We start from the raw sequence: 18,005 nt of genomic DNA, 5'->3' as shown, positions 1-18,005 counted from the left end.
GAAAAAGCTTTTAGAACTTTAGACAGAAATTGTCCTGTTTTATTTATTCGTTTTACTGTGGACGCACAATAAAAACATTTCACTAGTAGATGAAGTGAAAAATAGGAACTTTTCTGTAATTTGATTCTTTATTATTTCATTTCTTTTGTAATGAAAAGTCTAAAGTCTATGCCCTTCTCTACATTTTCCAAAGACATCAAGTGGGCCAGATTTGAATTTTTGCTGAGCCAATTCTGGGCCCCGGGCCTTATGTTTTACCCTCCTGTTTTAAATGGCAACAGTTTGATAGCAGAAGTGGCACTTTTTGAGTGAACTATGGTCTCACTGCATATATAAAAATACTGTCTTCTGTCAAAACTTTTTTACTGAAGTATATTAAGTCTAATTGATTGAACATTTTTATGTTTGAGTACCTCACCGCCTAAGATCAAAATCAAAAGCCAAATCTGATATAAATGAATGGTAGCCCTTTCAATTAAATCTCTCTCTGACCACTCCGACTTCAGATGCATCTCCACCGCTCTCTCAAAAGGCGTCCCACTGACTTGAATATCAATTTGGGAAAGACGACAAAAATCTAGGAAAGAAATTATAGCAAGTACAGCAGTGATGATTGAAGATGGTGTTGCTGCGGCATTCATGAAAGCACCACAGTTAATTTTGTTTTCATCAAATGTCTCCCCATGGATGCCTCAGCATGTCACAGTAGAAAGCCAAGCTGACAGTGGCACAATGAAGGACAAATTGAGGGTGCATAACCCTGTGAATTACACACACACACAAATCCTAGCATGTCTTTTGTTGTGTATCTGACCTCCTGACCTGACTGTGCTATTTTGCGTCCACATTGTAGACAGCTCTCCTCACCTGTAATGACCCTTGACACAGATGTTTGTTTGAATTCTATGATGGAAATGCAAATGTGCATGAGCAAATAGTGATCGCAGGACTTCCACAGAGTGACCTATAAATGGCAGCTACACTGGAACTAGTCCAGAGGCGCACAATAAGGTGACCTTGAAAGGCAGATCAGTAAAGGTTGAAATCAGGAAAGGTTTTTATGAGTGTTGTAGCTCATAAGATGCACACTGTTTCATTTTTTACTCTATTTAAAGAGTGTGTTGCCATGGGAAACCAATATTTTTTTATATAATGTATTGCCAAAATCGGAGAAAAGCCATTATACCCAACTTGTTTTGCGAAAACAGAAAACTTCTCAATCACAACTGACATATGTCAAAGCATAACTTTCTGACAAAAAAATTGGACCATGAAAATTTGCACACTATCACATACTTTTTCCTCTGTCTGTATTTCTTGTCTTTTGTTTTCTTTTTTACTACACAGGTATTCTACAGTGCTTTTCTTTTCTGCATGATCTGTTGCTTTTGGTTCATGTCTAATGCTTAATATCTTTTTCTTTCTTTTTTCTTTGCATCGTCCTCTGCTGCTTCCCACTTGGTACTTTTAACTTTATTTTTAGGAAATCAAACAGTAAGGGTGGAGTAAAAATAATCCCTGTTGATTCAGGTATGGGTGTGGAGGACTGGGAGAGTAAATACAAAGTGCCTGACTCTGGTGTCTTGGACGATTACTTGGATGCTGAGCAGAAAATGTGGGAGGATGAGGACAAAAGCATCATCTATAAAATTAGTGACAGTCCATCCGAGTCCAGAGTCAGCAGATTCTATCAGACAGTGGAATGTGATGCACATTTCCCAGAGGACTTGCTGGAGCTGGATGGCAGGACACACAGACGGAGGCGTGCCTTCGGCAGTGGAGAAGTGCGGTTAGTCTACAAGGAAGCCGGCAGCTTTGAGGATGAATCGTCACCTCCTGAAATTGATATAATACCCTCTGCTAAACAGCTACGACAGCTGTCAGATAGAGAGAGTCTACTTTTCAAAACTAGACTGTGGGCCAAAACTGCTTTAGAAGACACACTTGAGAACTATGCAGCTTTTCGTGAGGAGGAAGCTGCTCGGGAAGAGGCTGAAAGGATCAGGGAGAGAGGGGAGTATAACTCAGTTGGTTCAGATGAGATGCAGTATTCCTTTGGCTCTGAGGAGGAATTGGATGACCTGACATTCACTGAGGGAGATACTTGCTATGAATATGAAAGTTATTACTACCCTGGCAAGTATATGCCGCCTTATGGAGAAGACTTTTCAAGTAAAGGGAGGTCAAGTCATGGACAAGATCCTATGTTGTCGCCGGTGAAGGAACCAGGTGAAGAATATATAGATCCAATGGATGAACTAAAGAGTTTAGTTCACTCAGTGTCGGAATACTTGGCTGTAAAAGAAGAGGAGATCAGCAACTATGAATCAATGCCTAAACCAGTTAGACGAAAACTCCCAGCACTGCCAACTGATGCTAAAGTTGTGCAACCTAAAGAGAGTAGTAATGACGATGTCAAAGCTGATATTAAGGAGGATAGTGCTGTTGAACAGGGCATAGCTGGAGTAAAGAATGCAATGAGTTCATTGTTTAGTACAATAACAGGATCAAAGCCTGCCACTGAGGGAGATGCTACTGGTACAACTTCATCTCCCCAACCAACCCAAGCAGACTCTGGTATTTCAAAACTTCTCTCTTTGATCCCCAAAGCGAATAATGAAGTCACAGAAACCTCTGGTGCTACTGCCACAGAACCACCTACCTCTCAATCATCACCCCAACCTGAGTCAGGCATTTCAAAGCTGTTTTCATTTATTCCCAAAAGTGGTGGTACTTCCCTACCCGTAGCTATAGTTCCACCTGCCTCTCAGGAACCCACATCAGAAAAAAAGTTTTCCCTTCAGTCTCTTTTGCCATTTCAATCTTCCGAATCCAACCAGCAAGCTGACGCCAGTCAGACGGCGACACTTAGTACAGATTCACAAGGAAGCGGTTCTAAACAAGCTACATCTGGTTTTGAATCCATGTTAGGAAGACTTAGTCCTTTGAGACTTTTTTCTAGTGCACCACCATCTAGAGACCCATCACCTCAGCCATCAGAGCAAAGAAGTGCATCTGCTCCAATCAATGACTCCCAGCAAGGGCCTGTAAACAAAACGGTGAGTACTATTAGAGAGGGATCACAAACAGACCGGCAATTATCAGGTGAAATGAGAACAGGCTCTGGCAGTGGATCAGTTGATCTTTTGTCAGATACAGGAAGTGGATCAATCGAGCTTTTCCAAGAAACTGCTAGTGGATCAGTAGAGCTTCTTCCAGAGACAGAGTCCTCTGGTGAACTACCTGATGTTCAGCAAAGAAAATCTACACCAGTACCTGAACCAAAACCTGAAAGCAGTTCAGAGGAAGCAGGATTTTTCAGTCCTTTTAAAAAGTCTCTTTCTTCACTAATGTCAACAACTCCTCCAGAAAGTTCCCAGCAGAGTGACACCAAGCCTGCAGATGAGTCATTTTTAGGTACCAAACTCAAACTTCCATTTTTCTCAGAAAATATTTCCACAACAACAGCCCCACCAAAGGCAGAAGGGGGCATGCTATCAGGGATTCTTAAGTTTGCATCTGGTGAAGATGCCAGTGCCACACCAAAGAGTCCAACCCCAACCCCTACCAGAACACCCTCTCCAAGTCGTGCAGCACTTCTTGAAAGTTTACCCAAAGGAAACACAGAAACTGGGTGGTTTTCAAACCTTTTTAAAGTAACCCCAAATGAACCAGCTAAGGAACCCATGAAGCAACAAATGACTCCCACCGTGATATTAACCAAACCTACTGACCAAACTGAACAAATAGTGTCTGATATCACAGAGGGCACCGTTTGCAAAACAGAACCTTTGTGCCAAGAGCAAATGTCATCTGAAAAAGATTCCCAGTCCAAGCCAGATGTTCAGTCTGAATCAACTGCGACATCTAAAAATCAAAGTCCTCCCAAATCTGTGGAACAAGATGAATCACAACCAGAAGCCTCACAGACTCAAGGATTTCTTTCTGGATTGTTGAAACTTGGATCAACTGATTCTGATTCTTCTGTAATGAAAATTGAAGGAGGAAACAATCAGCCTCAACAGGGTGGGCTGTTCTCAGGTCTATTTTCACCACCTTCCCAGTCTTCTCCCCAAACACAGCAAACGTCTGCCACACAACAGTCAGGAGGACTGTTCTCTGGATTTTTAAAATTTGCCTCTGATGTCTCTGCTTCTACGAATCAGTCCTCATCCACGTTACCAGGAGGACAATCTAGTCAAATTTCAACTCCAAAGCAAGAACAGCCTACTTCTGCTCAGCCATCATCTGTAGGACTGTTATCTGGGATCTTAAAAAAAGCCACAGACACAGTGTCTGGGTCTCAACCAAATCTTGCTAGCCATGAGTTACAACCAGAAGTGGCTGACCATAAAGCAAAAATGGAAGAATCTGATCAAAACTTGAGCCAAGGGATGACTCCTACTCAGTCAGCAGGGATTTTGTCAGGAGGGACTCCATCTGACCCACAGCTAAAACAGCCTGCAGCCTCAGACCAGAAACCGAGCGAGCAGACAGACCAAACACCCCCCAAACCACCTCCAACAGAAACAGGAACAACACCACAACCTAGTGGATTGTTTGGAGGTTTGCTAAAATTTCCAGAAACTGGTTCCCAGCAAGAACATCCTCCTCAGCAAGGTGGCTTCCTCTCTGGTCTTTTTGGAATGGGAGCTCAAGACTCTGCTCCAGCTAACCAAACCCAGCACTCACAAAACCAGTCACGGACTGTCAAACCTGGGAACCAGCCCATTCAGCAACCCACCAATAGGCAAAACCTACAACGGCAAAACCAACTCCCACCACAGCAACCCCCCAGTAGTCCTGCAGGGATGCTCAGTGGATTATTTAGCAAAATTACAGATGCAGCTACTCCACAGTCTACAGTGGGGAGTCAACCTGAACAGCAACAAGCACAAAGACCAGGGCCTAACGTTACTCAACAAGCATCTAGTCAACAGGGAGGCTTTTTCTCTGGGTTGTTTTCAACAGGTCCCACTCCTCCACCTCAGCAACAGCCACCTGTCAGTAGAAACCAACAGCAACCACAACAAGGTAACAGACAACCTCTCCGGAGACAAAACCAAATACCTCAGCAAAGTGCTGCCTCTGCACCAGAGCTACAACAGGGGGGACTATTGTCAGGGCTTTTTAATAAATTGGCTGCTAGTGATAATGCACCACAACAGCCCACCCCACAGACTGCATCTCAACAAGGCAATAAATCAAATTTAGCTGGACCCAGCCAACCTGTAGGTCAACAGTCATCTCAAACAGGTCAGCAAGGAGGATTTTTGTCTGGTCTTTTCAGTCAAACATCACCTCAGCAACAACAGCAGCAGCAATCTGGTAAAACAGGCTCTCAACAAACTGGAACTCAGCAGCCGAGTCAAAGTGGAGGCTTGCTCTCAGGTTTTCTTAAGCTTGCATCCGGTGACAGCGCACCACAGGAACAACCGTCACCTCAACCTGTACAGGGAGGTCAGCCATCTGATAAGCCTGGACAAACTCCAGCTCAGTCTGAATCAGGGGGATTATTCTCTGGCATTTTAAACAAAATTTCAGGTACTGTGGAACAGTCTCCACCCCCACCTGCTGATCAGAAAATACAGGAACCAAAGCAGCCACATACAGGACAGGGCCGACCTCAGATTCAGAGAACTAAACCTGTAGAAATGCATTCCTCCCAAGATGTGGGAGATAAAGATAAGGACTTAAAAAGTACATCTCAAAAAGGTTTTCTCAAAAGCCTTTTTAGTGCCACTGAGGAATCACCATCAAAAACACAGCAGCCATCTACTCCTCAACTTGGAAAGGAAGAACAAAAAACCAGCGCAAGTAGCAGGTCTCCTAGTCTGTTATCAAGTATTTTAAAAACAGGCACCAATGACAGTACTTCTGCTCCTGGAAAGGAAAATGAAAAAGGCTGCTTCGATCATTTACTACCAAAGAGTAAGGTGGATATCCATTCAAGTACAGCAACTCTAACGAGTGGCAGTCCAGTCACTTCCACTGTTGAGACTTGTAAAGAAGCCACACATTCTCAGGGCTTGCAAGATCCTACAATTTCTCCAACGCGACGTTATCTTGAGGAAATACAACGTCTCTTGTATGGAACAGCAGATGAGTATGGTTACAAGGATCTTTTATACAACTTTACAGAGCATGGTGTTATTCCACCAGACCTCTATGAGCATCAGTGTCTTATTGAAGCTCTTTTGTGGCAACAACTCAATGATTATATCCTTGCTGAATCCCTTGCAACTCAAGTCCAGGAAGGCTACCAAACATACCAAGGGCATATGGCTCCTACAGTTAGACCACCTCAATGGGAGAATCAAACATGTTTGAAACCTAAAGAAATGGACATTAGTGGCTTTAATGTACCCTCACATCCTTGGAGGGATTCTGCTGCCCAGCTTTTTGAAAGCAGAAATCGTTTCCTTGAGCCAGGTGAAGATGTTATTCTGTTTGACATGAGCTGCAGAGATAACAAATCCTGGAGTAGCTGTGACCAATTGAATAATCTTGCTGGAAATGCTAAACCTTGGATCGTTAGAGGCAGTGCGCTGAATCTGTCTACGGAAAAAACAAAGGCCCAGTTAAGTAGATGCCAGTCGCTCACTGAATGCAGAGGACAGGAATTTAGCAAAATGGTGGAAGAAACTACTGTTAGTCATTTAAAAGATAAAGACTTTGATTTGAAATCAGCAACTGAGTTTTTAAAACAACTTGCCACAAAAAAGGGTCCAATGGATTTAAGACGTGGTGCCCTGGATTTAAGCAGATCTGCAGGCATTACAGGAGATGCAGAAGAACAAATGCTATTTAAGGACTCTGAGTGGTATCAACAATGGCTTTTACTATTGGAACAAGGGCTGTGGTGGCCAGCTGAGGCTGGGGACTGTGGATATTATGTCTATACAGATGAGGATTACATTTATTCTCTTTTAACTGACAAAGCTGGTAAACATCTCTATGCCTGTGCTACACCGGAGGATGTACAAGCTCTAGGAAATATCACTGAAAATATTGCTAAAATTCTGAAACAAAAAGAAAGGGATAAAGTTACCCTTTGTGGTTTTAAAATCCCCTTTTACACTGAAAATGAAGGCTTCTGGATTCAAGGTGACCAGCAGAATGGGTTAGTTCTTTCTGATGCTCCTGTGAACCTAACCTCTGCACTCAAAAAGGGTGAGAAAATAATGAACATGAATTTGGAAAGCTTTTCTCAAATGTTTCAGGAATCGCTATCTTCCCAAGCAGAACAACCTGTAGACTTTTCTGTGTACAAGCTAAAAAAGATCAATGTAGAATCATTACAAACTACTCATGACCATCAAGAGGAACCAATAGAGGCCGCTGATATGACTTTAAAGTCACTGAAAGGTGGACATGGAGGGCCATATTGGAAGAATCAGGCAATAGCAGATGTAAATACAACCTCATCAGCACATTCTCCAAGGTATCGTTCAACACAAATCTTTCCAAATAGACACTCCCAAATTCCTGAAATCAGGATTGCACCTGCAGAGGATGTACTTGCAGAACCACCAAAACAAAAGTCAAGCTCTATAGTTTCAGCTGCTGGAGAAGCTGTTAAAAGGCCTTCCAAGACTGATACAAGTAAAACTGGAATACAGTCATCAACACCTGCTACATCACCACCAGTGTCTAACAAGGTTTCAGAGACATCAAGGATTCTTTCAGGGAGCCCATCAGCTCAAAAAATACCAGGACCTGTGCATTCAGGAAGGAAACTCCCGACACCACCAGCTGTTAGTACAGGTGTCAGCTCTGCAGCATCTCCATCGCAGGCAGTTTCTATTAAGATTTCATCCACGACATCTACCTCAACTGTACCTTCAGTTTCACCACAGCGACATAGGCTTGCAAGACAGCCCTCTCAAGCAGAGAGACCCAGAGTATTATCACAACCAAATCAAATCACAGTCACTGGGATGTCTAGCATTAGCAACGTGAACAGTTCTTTAGCAACAGATGAAAGTGCTTCCCTGTCTCAAAATCAACCACAAAAATCCTCTCAGCAACTTACACCCCAGTTACATATTTTAAATGACAGCTCGGATACATACAGTGAAGCTTACCTTTACAATAGAAATCGGACATCACTTTTAACCACTGCCAGCTCTCAAATATGCAATAAAGTCATAGACTGTTCTGCCACAACGAAACAAATCAAAAATGTCAAACAAAAAGGTGCAACCGATGACAGTGTAAAGTCTGCACAGAGAATTGAAGTTGTTGACTTCACAAAGTACAAGTTAAAAAGATTCAAAGAGAAACAGTCCATTGATACCCAGGCAAACACTGACTTGACTGGCCAGACTACCATTGCTGTAGATCTTACCAAACAAACTGAGGAAGATGAAGTTGAATGGCCTGATTCAGAATATGGCACTATGAACACATTACAGCAAAGTCCAACATGTTCTCAGACTGATCACAGGCTTGCTGATCCTCACAAGAAATCAGAGAGAAGATTGTCCAGGCCAGAAGTTACAACCAGCCATGTAACTTCTGTAGTTCATATCCAAAAGCTCCCAGGCTCTCAGAGTACCCATATAATGACTGAGACAAACTGCACTAAAGTTGAAGCAGACAATTCACCCAAGCCGTCTTCTACCTCCAAATTGTCAGAGAGTTCTCACAGTAGTGTTAGCTCTTCAGTTACTGATGTTTCTAGTAAAGCCTCTGGCCTCAATAGTGGTCTTAAACAAACTGCAAAAATGAAATCAGCACAACCTGTATGTACCTCACCACTATTAAGCCCAATTTTCAGAAAACAAGTAGCTACTCAGGAACCACAACCAAATTGCTCTGTTGGTGTGGGCCTGCAAATGCAGCAGAGCCCACAGATATCCACAACTCCTCCTTATCAGTCTAATGGAACAGCTGAGCAATATCAGAAGAACACTTCACCAGCAAACTCAATTAAACCTACATTAGATATGTCTAAAAAGAAAACAACCCAGCAGACTCAGCAAACTGTTGTGCCAACTGTTCCTATCTGTGAGGCACTGCCACTGACAAAGAGAAAAACATTACCTTCTGAAAAGACAGACAAAAGTCTCAGTTGTCACGAATCCATTGACTTGTCAAATAAGGCAGAATTTCAAGAGTCAACGGAACAAACAATAGAGTATACTAATTCCGTTCCTGTTGAGAAAAAGCTTCCTCTTACTGTTGGAACGATTCAAATAAGATCTTCTAACACAAAAGAGGAGACTTCATGTGGTGATAGGAGGATATCATTACCAAGGCAGCGACCTCTTCTTGGACAGTTTACAGAATCTCTTGAAACTGGCAAAACACTCTGTCAAGCCACAGCACCAGCCAATGCAGTTAAGGCCACACTAGACATGACTTCTAAATCTTCTGCCAAATTTAAGGAGGCACATCTAGAAGTGGGAACAAATGATACTCTTTCTGAAGCTCTACCACTAACAAGAAGCAAGCCAAGTGCACATGAATTTGTACGAAATAATTCTGTTGGCATACCATTAGTTGTTGATAACCCATCTGAAGTACCTCTTGGTAACTTAAGAAGTTCAAATGCAAATGCCCAGCAAACAGCTATGAGTAAGCTTCAAAATCACTCAGGTTCTATTCTGTGTCAACAACCATGGCACAGAAAATCTGAGGCCTTTCTCCATTCAAATCAGATAACTTCACAGCTATCAGTCATTACCCAAATGAAATCACCTGCTACATCTCCAGCAAACTCTATTAAAAGCACAATAGATATGTCAACAAAGACAGGTAAATCAGATGCGATGGTAAACTATTCAGATCCAGTATCACTGGTAAGGATAAGACCGTCAGGCTTTTCATATTCACAAGGGGATTCTGTTGGTGTACCACTAATTGTGGAAACCCACCTATCTCAGATACAAACTAAAAGGCAGCCAAATAGTGGCTGGCTCACAGGTGCCAATACAACAAGGATATGTTCAAAGTGGATGTCAAGAAATATCTGCACCTGCTAATTCTATCAAAAGCTACCTAGACATGTCTCCAAAACCACAGGAGAAATGGTCTGAAACAGTGCCTGATACCTTGTCAACTGGAGTTGTGCCACTGATCAAAAACAAGGCAAATATGATAAGAAATGGTTCTGTTGGTGTACCACTTATAGTGACACAATCTGCAAATCAACAAGGAAGACAAGTTTTGAGTAGAATCAGCAAAACTGAGACATTGCACACAAATATATTTCCCTACCAATGTAATGATGTATTTTCTGGGCCAAATGCCATCTCTAAGGACATGTGGCAACAAAATAAACCAGTGAACTTCTCAGCAAAAGACAGCCTAAAGCCTAGTGCTTTAAGTAATCAAATTGAGCCAAAAGCTGAAGAGCCCATGAACTTTTCAAATGTTAAAGCAAAAAAAGAAATGTTTGAAAGAAGGAAAACCGAAAGGCCGTTAGAAAGGGAAACACCAGCTGGTATTGTGAACCTAACTGTAGATCTTCAAAACAAAATCACAGTTGTTAGAGATCAAAATACAAAGGATCTTTCTTCTTCTTATATTTCATCACAATCTCAAAATGGTATCTACTGTCACCAACCATACACACCTGCAGCCAGTACTGAAGATATCAGAGAAGATATTCAGAAGCCTTTGCAATACAGGGAATATTTACCTGATAAAAACTCTACCATCCAACCTGGAATAAATTCTAGATGGCAGTTGGGAACAGGAATAAACTCTGAGTCATTGACTACTTCAGTGTTATCTCTTGTACCTGTTCAAATGAAGACACAGCCTCCTCAGGCTATAGAGGAACCAAAGAGATCTTCACTAAACAATGCATATCAACAGATCAGTTGTGCAAATGTTGATTACAAAAAACATGATCCACTGTCTCAGCAGCAGCAAACCCAACATTCAGCTGTGCAACAGCAATATCAACATTCTGGTGCTAAAACTGGTTGGACTCCAGCAATTGTTACATCTCAGCCAATACCTTTAAAGGTGGAAAGACATGATCCAAGTGTTCAGTTTGACATTTTATCTAGACCCAAAATTCTTATTAAGCAGGCAACTGTAGACAGCTATGAGAGCACTGAGGAAATCCTGCCAAACAGTGAAACAGTATCAAGTAATGGACATGCATTGCCTTCTGCATCTACCCATCAACTGTATGGTACAATCCAAAATGATCCCACCACACACAATGTTCATAATCTTTCACTTAGTCAGCAACCAGATGGCAGACCTAGACCTGAACCTTCTCCACAGTCTTCTGGCATGCAACCTGTACAAAGTATGGCAACAGAAGATTTTTCAAAAGGACCTCTTGAACTGTCAAAACATTCTAGTCAATACCAAACCCCTGTCACTTATAAGCAGTATTCCACACCAACCGTACCTTTAAAAGTAAGCACATCTGTATCCCAACCATCCACAAAATGTGATCCAGTACCTGTACAACCATTAAAGAGCAACTTTCCTAACCAGAACTTTGGGGCTGAATTGCAACAACCAGAAGCATCTGTGACAGGATCTCTTGAACTATCAAAACAGTCTACTCAAACTCAAACACATGTCACTGTCCAACAATATTCCACACCAACTGAATCTTTGAACATTAGCACATCTATATCCCAACAGTCTACAAAATGTGATCCTGTGCGTGCACAACCATTAAAGAGTAGCTTTCCTAACCAAGACTTTGGGGCTCAATTGCAACAACCAGAGGTATCTGTGACAGCAGCAAGGTCTACCTCTGTTAAGGGTTTGATTTCATTATTCAGCGGTGCTGGATCGCAACCATCTGCCAGTACAATGCCAGCTGCTGCTCCGTCCCACCAGCTTATGTCTACAACCGAGGACCAAAGGACGGAATTTACTGGAACACAGATGACAGCTGATATTAAACAGACCACCCCCCCAGTAACCCCTGCTGGGCTTCAAGAAAAAACTGCTTTAAGCTCACAAAGTCTTATTGTGTCAAGTTCTCTGCCTGTTACTGACCAAGCTAACTTTGGTTCTAGATTGACCAGTGAAAATAATGACACATCAAACAGGAAAGAAATTACCTATCCAGTTACACAAACAAAATCTTTTGAAGACTCTAGATCAGTGGTGGTTAAAGATAAAGTAACTTCTTCCTTTTCATCTGAATCAACAAAGGATCAATCTGCAGCCCTACGGACAGAGCTGGATCCGACCCAATCACTAATAAGCAAATCGGAACACAGAAACAACGATTCCATTTTAAGTGATATAAGCTCTGAAACGTCACCAGTGATACTGCCTATGGTTTCCAACATCAGTGAGTTGCCAGTACATGGTTTGCCTTCATCTCTTTCTCAAGAATATCAGCAACCACCGCCAATGCTAAATGCAATCCCAGAGAGAGAAAAACAAGATAAAGAAAGGCCTTTTCCTGAAAAGGTACTAACAAAGCCATCAGATACCATGCCACCCAAGGGAATTCTGAGGTTTGACAGTTCAGCAGAACCTTCGCAAACACCGTCAGAAGTTACATCAGAAGCAGGTGGCAAAGAGGGTTCTGTCATCACGGATAAAATGTTTGTACCAGAATCAGACATATCTATGCATGAGATTCTAGAGCATTCCAAACAAACGGTAGCCACAGAGTCTTCCGATGGCAATACTGAGTGTGGTGAAAATTCTTTGTCTAATGGATCACAGGATAAAAGTCAACATCAAAAGTCAATTTACATTGGCATTGGCTCTGAAATACCTGAGACACAAATTGAACCAGGTGACCCAAAACCTTATATCAGGCTGCCCCATATTTTTGTCTCGGCAGCAAGTTCACCAGAAGAAGAGACAAATGAGCATGAGTTTAGTGAATGTAGCACGCCTGAAATCCCAGAGGCCAGTGTTTCTAAAGAAACTGCTCCCGATGCAGAATGTAAAGATTCTTTACCTGATTATTCTGTTTCAGAGTCTGAGATATCTAAGGAGGCTAGAGCTACAGAAATATGTAGCACAGAGCTATCCACTGAATTAGAACAAATCAAGACCTCTTCACCAGAAATGCCACTTATACTGACTGCAGAAAGTAGTACTCTTGCAGAGAGAGACTCACAGCACATCATGACTGAAAAATGTTCAACTACAGATGATGTGCTCTCTAGAGCTGAAGGAATATCAGAGAGTACTGAAGCCAACGAGCCACAAACTGAACTGACTTCCAAGGATGCAAAATTATCAGTTCCAGACAATACAACACTTGATGTGGTTGAACAACTCGGTGATCTGGCTGGCCAGATTGGCAATACAACTTCAGTAATAAAATCCTCCAATGCTCCTGAAACACTTGACGCTCTAGCTAATAAGAGGGAGAGCACATCTTCAGAAATCGTACTGTCTGAAGGAGTACAGTCACATGAAAATGTGTCACCAGAAGAATTACCTTCAGTCTCAGATGCAAAATTGCCTGAAAAAGTCCAACCACTTTATGATGAAACTCAAAAGGATGTCTCCTTGTCTGAACCTAAGCCCAGTCCTGTCAAACCTCTCACAGAGGAAATAATAGTTTCCAAGGAGGACAGTTCTGCTGGCAAGGTTGATCAACCTGAGGATGAACAAGCAGATAAAGGATTATTTTCTTTATTTAGTGGCTCTACTCCAAACTCACAGCAGACTTCCTCCCCTGGTATATCATTACTTGGTGGTATTCTTCCTGGCTCATCTGCCAAAGACGCTCCTGGGACAGGATTGCTTTCAATGTTTGGTGGGTCAAGTACCCCATCTTCACCTGGATCCAAAGAAACAACACCAACGCCACAAGAGCCACAGGGAAAAGGTTTATTCTCCATGTTTGGTGGAGCCAGTAGTCAAGCATCACCTGCTCCAAGAGGTCCAACTGTTGGAAGTGTGCGACCTAGAGGTCCTCCACCCAAAGAACCTCCAGGAAAGGGTCTGTTTTCCATGTTTGGTTCATCTGCACCTCAGCAACCACCCAGTCCCAGAGGTCAACCTATGGGTAGTGCTACACCAAGGGCACCTTCTACTGGATCTTCTATATTTGGTGGCATACTCCCTGGTTCTACTACAAATAAAGAAACCCCTGGAGCAGGTTTGTTTTCAAAGTTTGGTGGTCTTGGTGCCCAGTCTCAAACTAGTCCTAGAGTACGCCCACCTGGGCCAACTGTTACACCACCAAGACCCAGCAGTTCAGAGATAACAGGAAAAGGACTGTTTTCGATGTTTGGTGGACAAAGCCAACAAGCATCAGAAGCACAATTACCAGTTTCTAAACCACCCTGAATCAGAAGGTTTCAAAGTTTCCTCTGTGTTTTCACTTGGTGGGAGTTCTGATAGTAACAAATCTAAAACTGGGTTTGGTCTTTTTGGGATGTCTTTCTTGGAGGAAACCAAACCCGAACAAGAAACAACTGCTTTTGTAAAGGAAGAGATTGTTTCAGAACTAGTCAAACCTCCAGACACAAAGGATAACTTGGAAGAAGGAAAGAATGACCACGTTGAGAAGATAAAAAGTGTCTCTCCAGAGCCTCTTTCTGTATCATCAGATAAGGAGGAAATTGCCTCAGAACAAGTGAAACCTCAAGGCACAAAGGATGACTCAGAACAAGAAAGGAGTGACTGTGTTGAGAACAAAAAAATTATATCCCCAGAGCTTCTTTCTACATCGTCAATTCGGATGGAATCTCAAATAGAACAGGCATGCCAAGATGTCAAAGACTCAACTGCAGACATCGATCAAAATGTTACTAAAATGTCTGTTCCCTCGACAGATCGAGATATAGAAAATAAAACCACAATACAACAGAAATTGCCCTTTGATGAAAACGCATCAGACACGGTTAAAGCTTCCACTGTGGACACTCATGTCACGACTTCTAAAGAGACACTTGTGGAGGCTGAAAAACAAGTTTGTCAGGCAGAGTCAGAAACTGAAAAAGAAAATAAAGAGATAAAAGACAGCGTAGATGTTGAGAGAAAATTTGCAGAATCAGAACTTGATAGCTTGAGAGACGAAAGTAAGTCCACAGGTGACGAAGCAGAGACAGCTGATATCAAAAGTCTTTCAGAGAAAAATGACACTATGCAAATGGAATTGCAAGTTTCTAGTGAGTCTACCGACAAGAACCCAAGTTCAAATAAAGTTGAAGATAAGGCTGTTACTAATGCAGAGCTAGCAATTTCAGAGATTGAAAAACCAAGCGAGGAGCTACTGAAGGTTGCTGATGCAGATGAAGCTAGTATTACAGGTATAGAAAAAACATCTGAGGAGGCTTTGAAAGTTGCTGCAGAAAAAAAGACAGTAGTTGCAGATGTAGAAAAACTAACTGAAGAGCCTTTGAAAGTTGACAGCTTTGAACAAAAAGCTGTTCTGGAAATAGAAGAATCAACTGAGCACACTTCAGAAGATACTAGTGAAGAAAATACAGTAAAGGCAGTTATAGAAAAATTAACTAGTGAGCTGGAAAAAGTTGCTGATGAACAAAAGGTAATGACAGATGAGGAAAAATCCACTGAACATACCAATGTAGTTGATTCTGTGGTACAAAAACCAGAAACAGTTACTGCAGAGTCTGTAGTTACTGCAGTTTCAGATTCTGAAAAAGCTGTCCAAGAAGACTCAAAAATCGCATCTAGTGAGACAATAAAAGAAATAACTGAGGCAAAATTAGAGCATGCTATTACAGAACCTGGAGATAAAGTCTGTGAAAGTACACCTTTGGCAGACTTCATTGTCTCACCAGATGTGACTTTAAAGGAACTAACTGAGGCAGAATTAGAGCATGCTACTACAGAACCTGCAGAAAAGGTATCTGAAAGTTCACCTTTGGCAGGAGTGGCCTCTTCAACAAATGAAGAAAAAACCATTGGTACCAACTCAATTCCACCTCTTGCTCCTTCAACTCCTCCACCACAACAACAACCTAGGCCGGGTATGACCAGGCCTCTTGGTCCACAAGTCCAAAGAATGGGAGTACCAAGAATGGGTGGGCCGCGAATGGGAGCACCACGAATGAGTGGGCCAAGAATGGCTGGTCCAAGACAGCCAGGGCCACAAAAGCCACCTGAACCAGCTCCATTTTCTGGGTTTATGTCTATGTTCTCTGCCCCAAATACACAAAGTAAATCACCAACTGTTGGTGGATTTTTTTCAAGTTCAGCTGCCTCACTTTTTGGTTCATCACCTGCGCCTCGTCAGCCACCACCACAACAGCAACAGCAACAACAGAAAAGCTCATTTTTTGGCCTTCCAAGTAGTATTGCTTCAGAATCTCTTACAAGTGACTTACTTGGTATGTTCAAAGGTCCCGAGGCAACAAAACCTGAGGAAACTCAACAGTCTGGTACACAGTGTGGACCTGATGAGCTTTCTGCTAGTGTGACAGACTGTGCAATCACTGAAAAACCAGAGATACCTTTATCTGAAGATGGACATGTCAAGAGCACAGAATCTGAAATTCCTGAAAAAGGTTTGGTGGAGGAGACGGAACAAAAAGAAACGGAAGCAGAAGGAAATTCTCCCACTGAATCTATTATTCAAACTACTGAGAAACAATCAGGGGATGATGAACATGTAGAGCATTCAGAAGGGCCAGTTACTGCAGTGTCTGACAAAGCAGCACCACCCACAGCTCCAGAAAACAAGGGCATCTTTGAAATTCCAGGTCTCACTGCCCCAAAATTAGGCTTTTTGTCTGTAGCTGCTGAAGGTACATCATCGATTGGATCCCTTTTCTCCACCTCAACATCTCCAGCCACTGCTTCAAAGGCACCTCAGACACAACAAACTGATGGTGGTCTATTTTCTGGTTTTAAAAGCCTTTCAGCTGGTATTTTCCATGATGAAAAGTCAACTGGAAAGGAGGAAGCATCTGTTTCATCTGTGTTCGGCATGAAACTTACCTCAATGTTTGGTAACTCTGACTCTCCCAGACCTGAATCCACCCCTCCTGTGGTCAGCGTAGAGCCTCAGTCTGAAACTCCAAAACCTACTGAATGTGAGGATCCAGAACCTGATAAACCTTCCCCAGGTTCTGGAGAAACTGAAAGTGAAGATGGCAGTGATACAGAAGGACCAACAGAAACTTCAAAAACAGGAAGCTGTGACAGCTTAGCACAGTCACCTCTGTCTGGTGTTCCTTCGCACTCAGTTTCCCAAATAGAAAGTTTGGATACACCTCAGTTAATGGTCACCCCATGTGAGTTAGATAAGAGTGAAGTAAACGCACCTGATGTCGTGCATGCAGAACTGGAAATGGATCAACCAAAGGAACAGTTAACGAAGGAAGCTATGAAAAGGCTAGTGCAATGTACATGATAAATGGCATTCTTCATTTATCATGCTAGCATAGATAAATGTTCAGCCCTTTTCCCGCTTTTCTTTTCCCATTTTTCCCCCTTTTCCCTAATTAGTTTTCATTAGGACACTCCAGTCCCATTCTCATTCTGCAACTCTTGTATGGCTCCATAGCCATACATGGAAACCAGTTATCAGATATCTGACATGATCGAGGCACAGGAAATGATAACATGTTTAGAAAGTGCTAACCATCAAGTGTAAATGTACTGCAGCTATTTTGTGCTTACACCACCTCAGTAATAGCTTTTGTGACAGTGATGGAAGCAAAATGAATGACGAAACCGGCGGCTCTTATTTATTACATTCCACTGGTGAGGTGGTTAAAAAGCCCCACCTTCCTCTGTCCCCTGCAGTTCTCTGAATTATTTCCAAGCCTTAGCCAATTTGTTTATATGAATCAAACTGATAGATTTATCATGGCATTACAGCGTACACTGTAGAGGCAGGCTGGACTCTGGAATAAAAGGAGCAAGGAGAAGTGGTTTGGCCTACACCCAACAGAAAGTAAATCGTGCAAGTTAAAGCACAGAGCCAGGAGTCTCAGTCTTCCAGCCCTTGAGTCGATGACTTATGAGATTTATCAGTTTTATCCCTATTACTTAAACAGGTTAACTTTTTCTTTACTAACATGCCAACATTGCTTTAAACTTGCACATGCTCTTAAAAGTTGTGCACA

At 42.3% G+C, this 18,005-nt stretch overlaps 1 protein-coding gene across 3 annotated transcripts in view; it reads left to right on the top strand.

Moving 5' to 3' along the window:
• LOC120716096 (protein unc-13 homolog B-like) overlaps nt 1-18,005 on the top strand; it is a 158,082-nt gene that overhangs the window by 52,681 nt on the left and 87,396 nt on the right. For 2 of the 3 annotated variants that reach the window (XM_040003445.1, XM_040003444.1), the window contains one exon: nt 1,484-16,183. The exons of the other annotated variant lie outside the window; for it this stretch is intronic. In XM_040003445.1, coding sequence (XP_039859379.1) covers nt 1,484-9,989 — 8,506 coding nt within the window. In that variant the 3' untranslated portion in view covers nt 9,990-16,183. Of the gene's footprint in view, nt 1-1,483; nt 16,184-18,005 lie in introns of those variants that run through there. 3 annotated transcript variants of the gene reach the window in all.

The sequence above is a fragment of the Simochromis diagramma genome, unplaced genomic scaffold, assembly GCF_900408965.1.
Source record: "Simochromis diagramma unplaced genomic scaffold, fSimDia1.1 OVJJ01000583.1, whole genome shotgun sequence".
Lineage (NCBI taxonomy): Eukaryota > Metazoa > Chordata > Actinopteri > Cichliformes > Cichlidae > Simochromis > Simochromis diagramma.
Note: the sequence above shows the minus strand (reverse complement) of the source record. Positions and strands in the feature narration are given on the sequence as shown.